Raw genomic sequence first — 13,577 nt, forward strand, 5'->3', positions numbered from 1 at the left:
ATTGCATCAGCACATCAATGACATAGTCACACACTGAGGAAAATTAGTGTCTAATTCATGACCATGTGACACTGCCACCTGCATCTCTTCTTTCCCACAATGAGATGGATAAAATATAAATGACCGTTCTCTCACAGACAACTCACTTTAATGCACTGCACACTGAGGTCTCAAGTGAGTTTGGCTACAGCAGCTGCTATCAAGTAACTGTGTCATCCTCTACTGTCTATATGTTCTGTTATTTTCTCTTTTCATCATTTGGGAAACAGAAACTGATAATGGGCCTGGAAGAGAAAGCTGCTCCCATATTTAATGCCACATTTGTTCGTCCTGCAAATTTCTATCTCAGCGGGTTTTCCAACATCCCTCATGTTACCTATTACTATGTCTTCCTGTGTTTTGTCTATATCATAACTGTTCTTGGGAATGGCCTGCTTCTCTCAGTTATCTACCTGGTCAAGACTCTTCATACGCCTAAATACATGATTGTGTTCAATCTTGCTTTGACAGATTTGTGTGGCAGCACTGCTCTCATCCCAAAACTCTTGGACACATTTTTGTTTGACAGGAGATATATTGTCTATGAGGCTTGCTTAAGTTACATGTTCTTTGTTTTTTTCTTTGGAGGTGTGCAGTCATGGACACTTGTCACTATGGCATATGACAGATTTATAGCAATTTGCTTCCCTTTAAGGTACCACAGTATTGTGACAAAACCAGCTATTGTTGCAATGCTGCTGTTTGCATGGATTTTTTTGTCAAGTCTAGCAGCGTTTGTTGTTGGACTCATTGATCGTCTTTCCTTCTGTGGGTCTGTGGTGATAAAAAGCTTTTTCTGTGATCATGCACCAGTATTTCGTCTGGCCTGTAATGACACGTCTTTAAATAACATAATGGCATATATTGTTTTCATTATACTGATTGTTTGTCCTCTTATATTGATAGGGATCACATATGTTTATATTTCCATAGCACTGAGCAGGATTGCATCAGCAGAGGAACGACTCAAAGCACTGAAAACTTGTACTTCTCACCTGATCCTTGTGGCTATTTTCTTTCTACCACTTGTGGGCACCAACATAGCTGCAGTGGCCTCCTACATCCATCCTAATGCCAGGATCATAAACTCCTCTTTGACACACACCATACCAGCTTTGCTCAATCCCATTATATACTCTTTAAAGACAGAAGAAGTGTTGAACTCTATCAGGAAGCTTTGCAAAAGAAATAGGCTTATCAATATAACCTCATCCAAAAAGGTGAACTCTTCATCACTGCTGCAGTAACACAGTTCAAAGTGTGCATGATTGTTTTTTGTAATTTTTTGCTATTAACCTCTCCCTCTTAAATACTACGATTTTACTTTTAAGTTTTGGCTGTGATATGATTTCTTGTAATTTGTTGTATTTTGCTCCTGCAGTAGACATATAAAGATAAGATGTTTTGTCTATGCAAAGCTGATCATTTTGGAAAAAGAAAGCATAACCATAATTGTTGTACAATACTTCACCACTTCACCAATATATGTATATAAATATATTAAAACATTACATAATATTACATGTAACAGTTTTAAACACAAATACGGTACATATTTTGTTTACATCTGTTTTCAAATCTTTGAAAGTGCACATTGATAATATTAATAGGTCAGAGGTCTCATACAGGGTCACTAAGTTACACTGAATCAACTTAAGAATAATTAGAATAAATGGATCAATATACCATACAATTTTTAGAACATTTAAAAATATCAGTACTCAGCTGCAGGTCTCAGCAAACATCACCCTGATTTATCGAGTAAAACAGAAATCATCATGTCACTCTGAAAGCTACAGTGGCTCAGGCATTGTACATACAAAAGATTTCTGCCTATATCGTTTCAGTTATAATATCATCGGTTAAAACATTAAATCCTGTGTTTCATGTTAGGTATAAACTTAAAAAAAATTTGAATGCAGAACACAAGACACTCATATCACCATGAAGCATTATTCATCCTTCTGTACAGCGTCAGTTACCTTTACCTTACCAAAATAAGATGTTTCAAAAGCCGTACAGGCAATTAACACAATATCATGAAAAAAAGGTGCAGTGTGTTGCAAACCAATACAACAGTGGAGTGAAAAGTAAAAGGCTTAACGCTAGAGAAGTGGATCTTAAACTGGAGTGTTGCCAGTTTGATCTGGCATTAGCAGCGGAATGAATCTGTTTTGAGAGAGGTGTTTATGTACAGTATTTGAGAGCTTGTGTTTCCACTGGTGTTTTAACATGCACCCCTTCTGTTTTTAACTCTGCTTTTTTACTTTTTTGTTTGACAGGAGATACATTGTCTATGAGGCTTGCTTAAGTTACATGTTCTTTGTTTTATTCTTTGTAAGTGTGCAGTCATGGACTCTTGTCACTAGGCATATGACAGATTTATAGCAATTTGCTTCCCTTTAAGGTACCACAGTATTGTGACAAAACCAACTATTGTTGCAATGCTGCTGTTTGCTTTTTTTCTTTTTTATCAAGTCTAGTAGCATTTACTGTTGGACTTACAGTATCAATTGCCTTTCCTTCTGTGGATCTGAGGTGTTAATAAGTTTTTTCTGTGATCATGCACCAATATACAATCTACCGTATTCCAAGCTGCAGTGGACTTGAACTTCCACCCTAATGCCACGATCATAAACTCCTCTTTGACGTACCCCATGCCAACTTTGGTTAGTCCCATTGTATACTCTTTATCATCATCTTCTTCTCAGTTTCCCTCAGCCCCTGTTTACTTCTCCCTGACCATGTTTTGTCCCTTCATTTATCTGCCATATTCTGTTCATCCACCAGATGTCTCTAACTTTCTGTCTGTCCCCATTTCCACTTGCTTACTGGTTCTCCATTTGCTATTACCTGCCTGTTCCCTGTCCACTCACACACCTGAACCCAGTTCCCTCATCACCCTAGCTACTATACTTGCCATTGCCACCAGCTCATTGTCAATTTGTGTAAGTGAAGTTTATCCATCCACCTGCCTATAAGCCAGTTTTTGTTCATATAATAAAGTAAGTTAACTGCAACAGCCTATCTTGTATGTCTGCATTTGGGCCCACATTGCCTGTGCTGCCTTCCATCAGCTTTGACACTTTTCAAAGACATAGATAGTACTGACCTCTATCAGGAACCTTTGCAAAAGAAATAGGTGTAACCACATATTCACAAAATGGTGAACTCTTTTATACTACTATAATTTCACATTAAGGGGTATTACAATAAATGTTATTATCACTTTTTACTATTTACTGCTTATGTATAAGCAGTATAATTATACTTTTTGAAATGGTTACTATGTTGTACCTTGTTTGTCATTGGTATGGGAGAAGACCAGATAAAATGAATACATTATATTTTACTAGTCATTCTACATAATGATCATGAAAAATGAATACACTGTTTAAGGCAGCAATTATTTGTGATAAAGAAACAATATATCATTTTGTTTCCACCCATTTTAAAACAGAAAATTACACATAAATCAACAAGTGTTAGTAGGTTGGAGCTCTGGGACTTAATTAGTTTTGCAGATATTTGGTCAAAAACCAAAATGTTAGAGACAGATTTTGATCTGATGATAGCATTAAATGAAAGGTTAAGATATCGCCAAAGTTATTACAGTTTATCCTGAGGGGAACATGAATGCCTGAAGAGGATTTAATGGAAATCTAGCTAAAAGTTTGTCAAAATGTTTGACTAAAAACCAGGCATGTCACCCCGCTGCTGGCACTAGAGGAAAAGTCATGGGATCACCAAAGTCAGTGGGATCCATCCTTTGGAGACCATGAATGTCTGTATGACATTTCCTGCAAATCTGTCTGATAGTTGAGGAGATATTTTAGTCAGGACCAAAGTGGTGGACTGTGACAGTAACTAATTTTGTCCAGTTTCTACACTTTGCTATTAACAAATAATTCACTATCATGGCAACTGTGCTTAACTTAGTTGAATCCATTAGGACATCAATGACACAAACTATGAGACAGTTACACACTGTAAGTAAATTAGTGAGTAATTCATGACCATGTGACACTGCCACCTGCATTTCTTCTGTCCCACAATGAAAGGGATGAAATATAAATGATCGTTCTCTCACAGACAACTCACTTTAGTGCACTGCACACTGAGGTCTGAGGTGAGTTTGGTTACAGCAGCTGCTATCAAGCAACTATGTTCATCCTTTATTATATATTCTGTTATTTTCTCTTTTCATCATTTAGGAAACAGAAACTGATAATGGGCCTGGAAGAGAAAGCTGCTCCCATATTTAATGCCACATTTGTTCGTCCTGCAAATTTCTATCTGAACGGGTTTTCCAACATCCCTCATGTTACCTATTACTATGTCTTCCTGTGTTTTGTCTATATCATAACTGTTCTTGGGAATGGCCTGCTTCTCTCAGTTATCTACCTGGTCAAGACTCTTCATACGCCTAAATACATGATTGTGTTCAATCTTGCTTTGACAGATTTGTGTGGCAGCACTGCTCTCATCCCAAAACTCTTGGACACATTTTTGTTTGACAGGAGATATATTGTCTATGAGGCTTGCTTAAGTTACATGTTCTTTGTTTTGTTCTTTGTAAGTGTGCAGTCATGGACACTTGTCACTATGGCATATGACAGATTTATAGCAATTTGCTTCCCTTTAAGGTACCACAGTATTGTGACAAAACCAGCTATTGTTGCAATGCTGCTGTTTGCATGGATTTTTTTGTCAAGTCTAGTAGCGTTTATCGTTGGACTCATTGATCGTCTTTCCTTCTGTGGGTCTGTGGTGATAAAAAGCTTTTTCTGTGATCATGCACCAGTATATCGTCTGGCCTGTAATGACACTTCTTTAAATAACATAATGGCATATATTGTTTTCATTATACTGATTGTTTGTCCTCTTATATTGATAGGGATCACATATGTTTATATTTCCATAGCACTGAGCAGGATTGCATCAGCAGAGGAACGACTCAAAGCACTGAAAACTTGTACTTCTCACCTGATCCTTGTGTCTATTTTCTTTCTACCACTTGTGGGCACCAACATAGCTGCAGTGGCCTCCTACATCCATCCTAATGCCAGGATCATAAACTCCTCTTTGACACACACCATACCAGCTTTGCTCAATCCCATTGTATACTCTTTAAAGACAGAAGAAGTGTTGAACTCTATCAGGAAGCTTTGCAAAAGAAATAGGCTTATCAATATAACCTCATCCAAAAAGGTGAACTCTTCCTCACAGCTGTATTGACACATGGTGTGTTATTTGATATATTTTTGCTAAATCTAAATACCAATGGAATTGGTTTAATTGTATTGCATTAGCCATACTATGATCTCCCATGCAATATGAAATTGAAATCTTGATTTTGACTAGAGCTACAATGATTACTCTAATGATTAACAAGTCGACTGCCAAAATATGAATTGGCAGCTATGTTGATAACTGATAGATGGTTTTAGGTATTTTATCAGTAAAACTGCCAAATATTCTCAATGGAGAAATCAGCACTCTAACATGCTCACAGGGATGATGCTAAAATGCTGACGATTAGCTACAATAATGTTTACCATATTCTATTTTATTAGCATACTAACATTTAATAATTAGCACTAATCACAAATTACATATGAGACTGATGGGACCGTAATTAGTTTTGCAGATATATATGGTCAAAAACTAAAATGTTAGAGACAGATTTTTTATTTTATTTTTATTTTAGTCAGGACCAAAGTGGTGGACTGTGACAGAATGACATTTCCATCCATAGAGCCATGTTGCAACATGGTTAAAAACAACCCTGCGATTCATCTCTTGGTGCAGCTTGCAGTAACTAATTTTGTCCAGTTTCTACACTTTGTAAATGTGCAGTCATGGACACTTGTCACTATGGCATATTAGGATTTATAGCAATTTGCTTCCCTTTAAGGTACCACAGTATTGTGACAAAACCAGCTATTGTTGCAATGCTGTTGTTCATGTGGGTTTTTTTTATTGAGCCAAGTAACGATTACTGTTAAACTCATTGATCGTCTTTCCTTCTGTGGATCTGTGGTGATAAAAAGCTTTTTCTGTGATCATGGACCAGTATACCGTCTGGCCTGTAATGACACGTCTTAAAATTACATAATGGCATATATTACTTTATATAATCTGTTGTCCTCTTGTATTGATAGTAATCACATATGTTAGTATTTCCATAGCACTGAGCAGGATTCTTCATCACAGCTGTATTGACACATGAGGCACTGTTACTTCATGTATTTTGCTAAATTTAAATACCAAAGGAATTGGGTTAATTGTACAGCACTAGGATATACTAGGATCTCCAATGCAATATGAAATAAGGGATTTTCAAATATTCCTAATAAACACTGCAGAAGATGGCAAGAATATAAGTACAAAATCTAACCATCTGCAGCTCTTTTCTGAAAAAACTTTATTGCAGATGTGTGAAAGAGCAGGTTTGAAACAATTACCTAATAAAAGTCTCTCAGCAAGTGTCTCCAATAACAATACCTATTTTTGAATATAATCCTAACCCCATCTGGCAGTGAATGGAATATAAATTTTTTAGAATTAAAGCAAACTAAGAGAAAAAATCCATTACATCATCCTCCTTGCGTTGGTTTTCAAATCTTGGAAATCATACTGTTATTCATTGACATATAAATGTCAGAGGATCAAGCATGTAAAGTCAGAGACAATAATACTGAACTTTTTCTTCATTTATCCAATAAAATAGAAATCATCTTAAAATTTAGCTACTGCATCAGCTGCATCAAACTACATCATTGTGTTGTCAGGTAGTAATTATCCATCCCTGACAGTTTCATTCTAAATTTTACTGCACTTATTATGGATGAATATATAACACCGGCTTACAGTTTCAATATGACATATTTAATCATCCTAGGTGCCACGAATAATATCTATTTCACCAAAACAAGATGCTTGAAAGAAAGATGAGCCCAGTATTATGAAACACCATGAAACATTAAGCCAGTGCAACTGTCCAGGTCCTACTGCACCTTTGTGAAGCTTGCACTGTTTTAAGAATTCAGTTGAGTAGCATTTGTGTCCAATTTTTTCAATTCATGTTTCACTATCTTACTCAATTTAATTAACCCATACAGTCTGAAATGTTCCTCTATTATACTTCTGTGCCATAGTGGCACTTTAATCTGTCTGCATATGATCATTTTTTGTTACCTTTACTTTGTTATGACCTAATACTTCTTTTGTGTCTAGTCTTCACTAATATCACTCTGTGCAGCTGTTTTTGGGAGAATGTAAGAGGGCTCACATTATACATTAAACTTTTATATTCCATTCACTTACAGAGGGTGGGAAAAACAAACTTCATCAACACTCACAGAGTTTTTGCAAAGTTTTTGGGTCTCTGTCAATAATATTATAAAGAGTATGGTCTAGAACCTGCTCTATTTGAAAAGTGCCTGTTCTTCTGTTGTGATTTGGCGGTATATAAAAAAAAACGATTGATTGATTGTTTGAAAGTTCAAACTTGGTAAACAAATATATGATAATTTAATTTGATGTAAACAGTTTTGACCAAAAGAGGCACTTGATGGAAGACTCTGGTAGGCTTGCACCATCTAGTGGTTTGTACTTGTACTTAAGTGGGTTACAAAATATCAACTGAGACAGAGATACAGTAGGATGGTTTCCTGTGTCAGAATGTCTTCTATATTTCTACTTGCATCAGCAGTTATTTTAGTAACTATTTAACTTTTAGTCCCTGGTGTATTCTTTAAGTTTTTAAAGTTAAAAGGACTAAAGAATGGCATACCCTGCTTCTTCATTATCTGTTTGTGAGAACAAGATGATGTCGGTTGCATACAATGTGACTGATAAAAATAAAGTCAGGAGTAATGCTTTGATAATGAATCGTTGTGATCTGTGTCATAGTAATGAAGATTTCACATTTGACCACTTTTGTCTTTTCAGTCAACAAAAGCTAATTCCAAATCTCAAATTTCAAACTTTAGATCTCAAAGGTTTTAGGTTGTAGGATGTTTCAAATGCAGAAAACAACTGTGTGGTGAAGAATGTGAGGTTCACTGATGTGGGACAGGATCTCATGATTCAACTCTAAATCTCTGAAGTCAATGGTTCAGTTTAGATCCATTATCTCCTCAGTTTTGATACTTTAAAACTCTCTCAGTTCATTGACAGACATTTTGGGAGGCTGAGTCAATACTGGGGACTAAAAATAAACTGATCGACTGAACTGACTGACATTCACAAGTAAGCGTCTTTTTAGAAAGAAGAAGCTTATTATCTTACGAACAAGTCATTAAGCAGGGACGGTGTTTAATCCAGATGGTGTCATGGTGCAACTTGAAATGTTTTAGTCGGTTTATGGGACAACTGCAACTGCAAAGTGTTGGGCTTTTTTCTTTGGCATCTTAATATCCCAGTGATCCCTCCCCAGGCCAGGGTTTTAGATTGTTTTATATAGAATATTCATACCAGGTATTGACAGTGGGTAAAAAGGCTGTCCTTTCTACAAAAACACATTGTATAGTTAATGTGATGTGCCTTCAGGTAAAGTTATTGAGAATGGGATTAAAGTTGGTCCCTTTATTTATCCTACACCAAGTTTTATCCTACACCAAGTTTCTCACATCAATTTTGTTCATCAAGGCGCCAGAATTTTAGGGATCCATAACTTTCATATCAACTCTGTCAGTCATCATATTGCGTCATGGAAGAAATATTTGGGCAGGGGATGAAAGCAAACGTTTCAACTAGTAATATTAATTCTGCAGCAGAGGCATTGACTGATTTATTGTCCCATTCATATGGCAGTTAGTGTGGACTCAAATGTAGCAGTTGACCATGTGGCGCTTGCATAGAATACGAAATGTCACTCATGGTACAGCTTGCACTATACACATAAACCCACTAGAGGGCAGGCATTCATCATGATACCATTCTGTAACGTATAAGTACAGTGTGTTATACTTTACCCTAATCTTGTAGGGCTACAAGAGCACAGGACAAATGACATATAATTTAACATATTGGTTTTAACAAAATATGACATAGTTATCTACTGTAGTACATTATATCACACTATTCTAAAAAAAAACAAAACTCTTAATGTAATTTGGAAATTGTATTTGGAAAATGTTGGTTACATGTCATCAACACAAATTACATAACATTTTTCTTAACCGGACATCTTCAAGGTACACAACATAACTGGAACCATGTCACATAGTCAAACAAACCAGCAGACACAAAGAAAACAAACAAACAGCTCTCCAGTTACATTGCTCTGCTCACACCATCTTCAGAGGATCATGAGGACCTGCTAAGGCTATTTTCTGAATAGCAAAAGGCCAGTGATAGGCTCAGCACACGCTGGTCTGGGCCAGTAACTCCCACATAAAACCTAATCACGAGAACAACAGGAATAGGAACATAAAATATAGCGACAAGGATGATATGCTCAACACAAGTGGCCAAAGCTTTCACTTGACTTTCCATTGATTGCATCCTTAAGCAGCACAGTGAGATAAGAGGCCACTGACTCTGACTGGCACTGCAAATATTTTTCATTCTTCCAAGGTCTGTAACTTTAGAAATTGCCTCCTTAAAAGTCTTGTACTTTTCCAGTCTGCCTACTTACATCAGTCTTGCGGTTCAGCCGGACACAAAGCCACACTGCGCGTACAGTAAATCCAACTCCTTTCCAATGAGAGATGATTTTACTTTTTCCCCCAACAAAATCAACCATGTTTTTTTTATAGGGGAACCCGATAGCTGGGTGGTTAGGCCGCGTACCACATGAGCTGATGCTCTTAGCAGGCAAAGTGCCGGTTCAACTCCTGACCGGTCTGACTCTATCCTGTAGGTCATTCCCCCTCTCTCTGCTCCTTTCCTGTCACTCTCTGCTGTCCTATCAATTAAAGGCAAAATGCTCAAAAAAATATCTTAAAAAAAAAAACCCATCTTGTTTTATTAGTTTCTCAGACTTCTTTGCTGCTGCTGCTGCTACTGCTGCTATTTCTGTATGACAAGGCAAAAATGTAATCTTTGAAAAGTAAACAAACTTGAAAAGTGCAGACAGTTATTGAGTGATACCTTCCAAAGAAAAAAAACCTGTAAATTGATCATTTGTTTGTTTTAAGTTTGGCCTACTGTGAAAGCCCTTTTTATAGTCGGATCATTTTATTCTTACTGGAAATTAGTAAAACCAAAGAAAGGCAGAGGATAAATTATTGAAATCAAAATTTACAATATTTTGTGTCAGTTTAATTTTTTTTATGACCAGTCCCAGGGCTCTGGCTTTCCTAAAGTGACCATTGTTCACCTTTGTTCTCTCTACACAAACAATTATGGAGTAAATACTTTTTTCTTTTGAACAACTCTCCAAGGTTTGCTGTTGGGTTGATCTGTGGCAATTTTATTTTTTCTTACTAGTGCCAAGGCTCTGGTTTTGATCTCTTTAGTTTTCAAAGAATATACAATAGGATTGACGCAGGGTGGGAGGCAAGAGGCCAGTGACAGGCTCAGCACACGCTGGTCTGGGTCAATGAGTCGCAAATAAAACCCGATGGTAAAAATCGTAATTAGAGGAATATAAAATACAGCAACGAGAATTAAATGCTCAACACAGGTGGCCAAAGCTTTCAGACGACTGTCCAATGATTTCATCCTGAACACTGTCACCAGGATGGTGATATAAGACAGAAGAATGAAAGTGAAGGGTCCAACAAGGAGCAAGAAAGTAAGTAAAGAGGCCAAGGACCACTGCATTGAGTAATCATTACAGGCGAGTCTGAACACAGGTGCATAGTCACAGAAATAACTAAACACTCTGAGAGAATTGCAAAAAGACAGTTGAGTCATTATACTTGTTGAAAAGGCAATGATCCCCAGAGCAAAAGACCAAGTCAGGCCAACAATACAAGACATGCTCCGCAGTGTGTTGATTGAGTTTTGATGCAGAGGGAAACATATTGCGATCAAACGGTCATACGCAAGTATAGCAAGTGCATAAGACTCCAAAGTCCCAAAAACATAGTAAAAAAACATTTGTACGAAACATAAGTTGAATGGAATGAAATTGTCCTTAACAAGAAATATCTTTACCATGCTGGGAATAGTACATGTGTTAAGAAATACGTCAATCACTGCGAGGTTGACCACAGCCAAAAACTTTGGAGTGTGTAAACAATGATTAAAGGCAATTATGCAGATCACCAAACTATTGAATACCACTGTAACCACATACACAAATGCTAGAAAGATGAAGTAGACACTGATGTAGGGAAACGTCTGAAATCCAATGATGTAGAAGCCTGGAGGATGAATGATGACAGAGTCGTTCAAAACAGTCCTGAGAAAAGACATAGTTGAGCTCCACAGACTGTGTGCTGGAGGATGCTCTGAATAAAAGCCCTTCAGTCTGTCAAAAAGGGAAATCATATCATATTATATGCATTTTCTTCATATTTATGGCATTACAATGATTTAATACAAATGGTTAGAATACATTCTCAGTGAATTCAAACATATGTAAATGTGACAAAAATCAGTAAACTAAGCTTACCTGATTGCCAGGTTAACATTAATCCTTAGCGATGCTGACTCCAGTAGCAGCATGGAGATGGCTGCACATCTGACCTCTTGACAGTGGAAGATATACCTTCCTCGTTGATCTCCAGAGATAAAGCTTCCTACTGATACTAAGGGAGTCAAAGTCGTTTCATGATATTGATTTGATCCCTGGAGAGCAGGGCTGTAGCTTATGATGACTAAACTTATAATGACCTCAAAACAAACACCCAATTAGTGTTTACCAACCGACAGGGTTTAAATTGTAGAACTAATAAAGATTGCATCTTTATCTTTCTGTAATGTTGGGTTGAGTGGTCTCTTGTACCCTTGTGCCACCAACATAACCATAACTCATTTGACTTCCTTTAAACGGAATCCACTGACCAGGTTTGATTCCTGAATTTGCCTGAGATACAGATCTTTTTCAAAGTCAGAGATTGTTGGAAACACCTGTGATCCAGTCAACTTTGGCCTTACAAAGTGCTGCATAAATCAGAGTCCAGTCCAAGAGAACTATATTGCTCCAACCTAATAAGCATGAACTCTATGACCTTTGGTGACTAAATAAAGAAACCAGGACCAACAGTTCAGTCACAGATTGATTTGGACACTTCTGCCTGGTGACATGAAACTCAGAGGAGGACGAACTATGTTGCTTATTTAGATATATGTAAATGTACTCTTCCAACATGTTTGCTAGACACTATATAGAACTGTAAGAACTTACCAAACCTTTGAGAACTTGGTTTGCACAAAGTAAACACTGCAGTGTGATGACATACACTCATGTTCCCAGAGGATGCATTATCATTAAACAGGCCATTGTGAGCCAAGACACAATGATTCTAATGAGCTCAAATAGTGATGCCATCACCAGAGAATTTTGGTTAATGACCTTGGCTGTAAGAAATAAGCCTTTTACTGTTTGAACTTCTGACTAATTAATCTCAGTTGCTCCTATTAGGAATAAAAATAATTAAAAACTTGGGGGAAATAGCAAGAGAAAGACCAGTAGCTTGGACTTTCCACTTTGCTAACTACCTTCTTACAATAACTAACTTCCATTCACCATTTAAACTCAACACACCACTGGTTTCCATTGGCATTGTTTGACTAATTTTGCATCAGTGATGAGAACTTGAAAACTAAATGTACAAAATTCTTATTTGTATTTTTTTGTTCAATAGAGTGTGCAAGTGAATTATAGACAGTTGTCAAGAATGTCTCTGATGAGGGTACTAACAACCTCTTCAGGTTTGTGTTTCATGTTCATGGTAAAGCACTGTTTTTTGCATTGCAGCTTACAGACCCTTTATAGTAGTTTGATAAATAAAGCTTCAGAGTTTCTTCATTCTGGTATTCTGAAACATTATAGTTTTAGCAGTTGAGCTGTTAGTTTGACAGATTCTTCAAACGTGTTTGGTGAAATCACTGAGGCATATGGTACGTGCCAGTGCTTATGGGTAACTTTCATTGGGCATTACTGATGCTGAAATGGTTGGTAAATCTTAAATTCAACAACATGGACATTTTTCTTATGTTTGTAGGGATTTATTTGTAGTCTCGCTAACAAGAGGGGAGTTTTCCTTCAGTGTCTGTGACCAGAACCACCTTCAGGTGGGTAAGAGCCTCAAGACTCCTCAGTGGAGCTGCACTATTTTGACATGTTATTTTTTCAGTCAGCTGCATCAAAACTTTTTATGAATGTTTACATAACATTGAGATACCTGACAAAAATGGCCAGAGTACATTAGCCTATGTGTGGTGCAATCAGTGTTTAAAGTATTACTGATGAACAAAATTATTTGGTTTTATCATATAAGGCTTTATTTACAGTTATATCACACTGGCCTACAATGATCAGTATTTTCAGAGTAAATATAATGTCTGTAAAAAGTCAGATAAATAGGAGAACAAATGACACTGACAATTTGAACAATTTTTTTAAACACATTTTG

At 36.8% G+C, this 13,577-nt stretch overlaps 4 protein-coding genes across 4 annotated transcripts in view; 3 read left to right on the forward strand and 1 right to left on the reverse strand.

Moving 5' to 3' along the window:
• The window catches only part of LOC139637481 (olfactory receptor 2AT4-like), an 85,630-nt gene that overhangs the window by 33,120 nt on the left and 38,933 nt on the right, over nt 1-13,577 (forward strand). The window lies entirely within an intron of this gene.
• On the forward strand, nt 52-3,536 carry LOC139637474 (olfactory receptor 1-like). The gene has a single exon (XM_071506210.1). The coding sequence runs from the start codon at nt 120-122 to the stop codon at nt 1,284-1,286; it is 1,167 nt and encodes a 388-aa protein (XP_071362311.1). The 5' UTR covers nt 52-119; the 3' UTR covers nt 1,287-3,536.
• LOC139637477 (olfactory receptor 1-like) lies at nt 3,548-9,002 on the forward strand. Its single transcript, XM_071506213.1, has one exon. It carries the CDS (start codon nt 4,204-4,206, stop codon nt 5,275-5,277), a length of 1,074 nt encoding a protein of 357 aa, XP_071362314.1. The 5' UTR covers nt 3,548-4,203; the 3' UTR covers nt 5,278-9,002.
• LOC139637475 (olfactory receptor 1M1-like) lies at nt 9,063-11,499 on the reverse strand. The gene has a single exon (XM_071506211.1). It carries the CDS (start codon nt 11,485-11,487, stop codon nt 10,393-10,395), a length of 1,095 nt encoding a protein of 364 aa, XP_071362312.1. The 5' UTR covers nt 11,488-11,499; the 3' UTR covers nt 9,063-10,392.

Source organism: Trachinotus anak, unplaced genomic scaffold (genome assembly GCF_046630095.1).
Source record: "Trachinotus anak isolate AG129_WGS33_773 ecotype Australia unplaced genomic scaffold, CSIRO_AGI_Tana_v1 ptg000020l, whole genome shotgun sequence".
Taxonomy (NCBI): domain Eukaryota; kingdom Metazoa; phylum Chordata; class Actinopteri; order Carangiformes; family Carangidae; genus Trachinotus; species Trachinotus anak.

Excerpts from the sequence above, each read along its gene's own strand:
- LOC139637474 (XM_071506210.1), top strand. The coding sequence starts at position 120 with ATGACCGTTCTCTCACAGACAACTCACTTTAATGCACTGCACACTGAG.
- LOC139637477 (XM_071506213.1), top strand. The coding sequence starts at position 4,204 with ATGTTCATCCTTTATTATATATTCTGTTATTTTCTCTTTTCATCATTT.
- LOC139637475 (XM_071506211.1), bottom strand. The coding sequence starts at position 11,487 with ATGATTTCCCTTTTTGACAGACTGAAGGGCTTTTATTCAGAGCATCCT.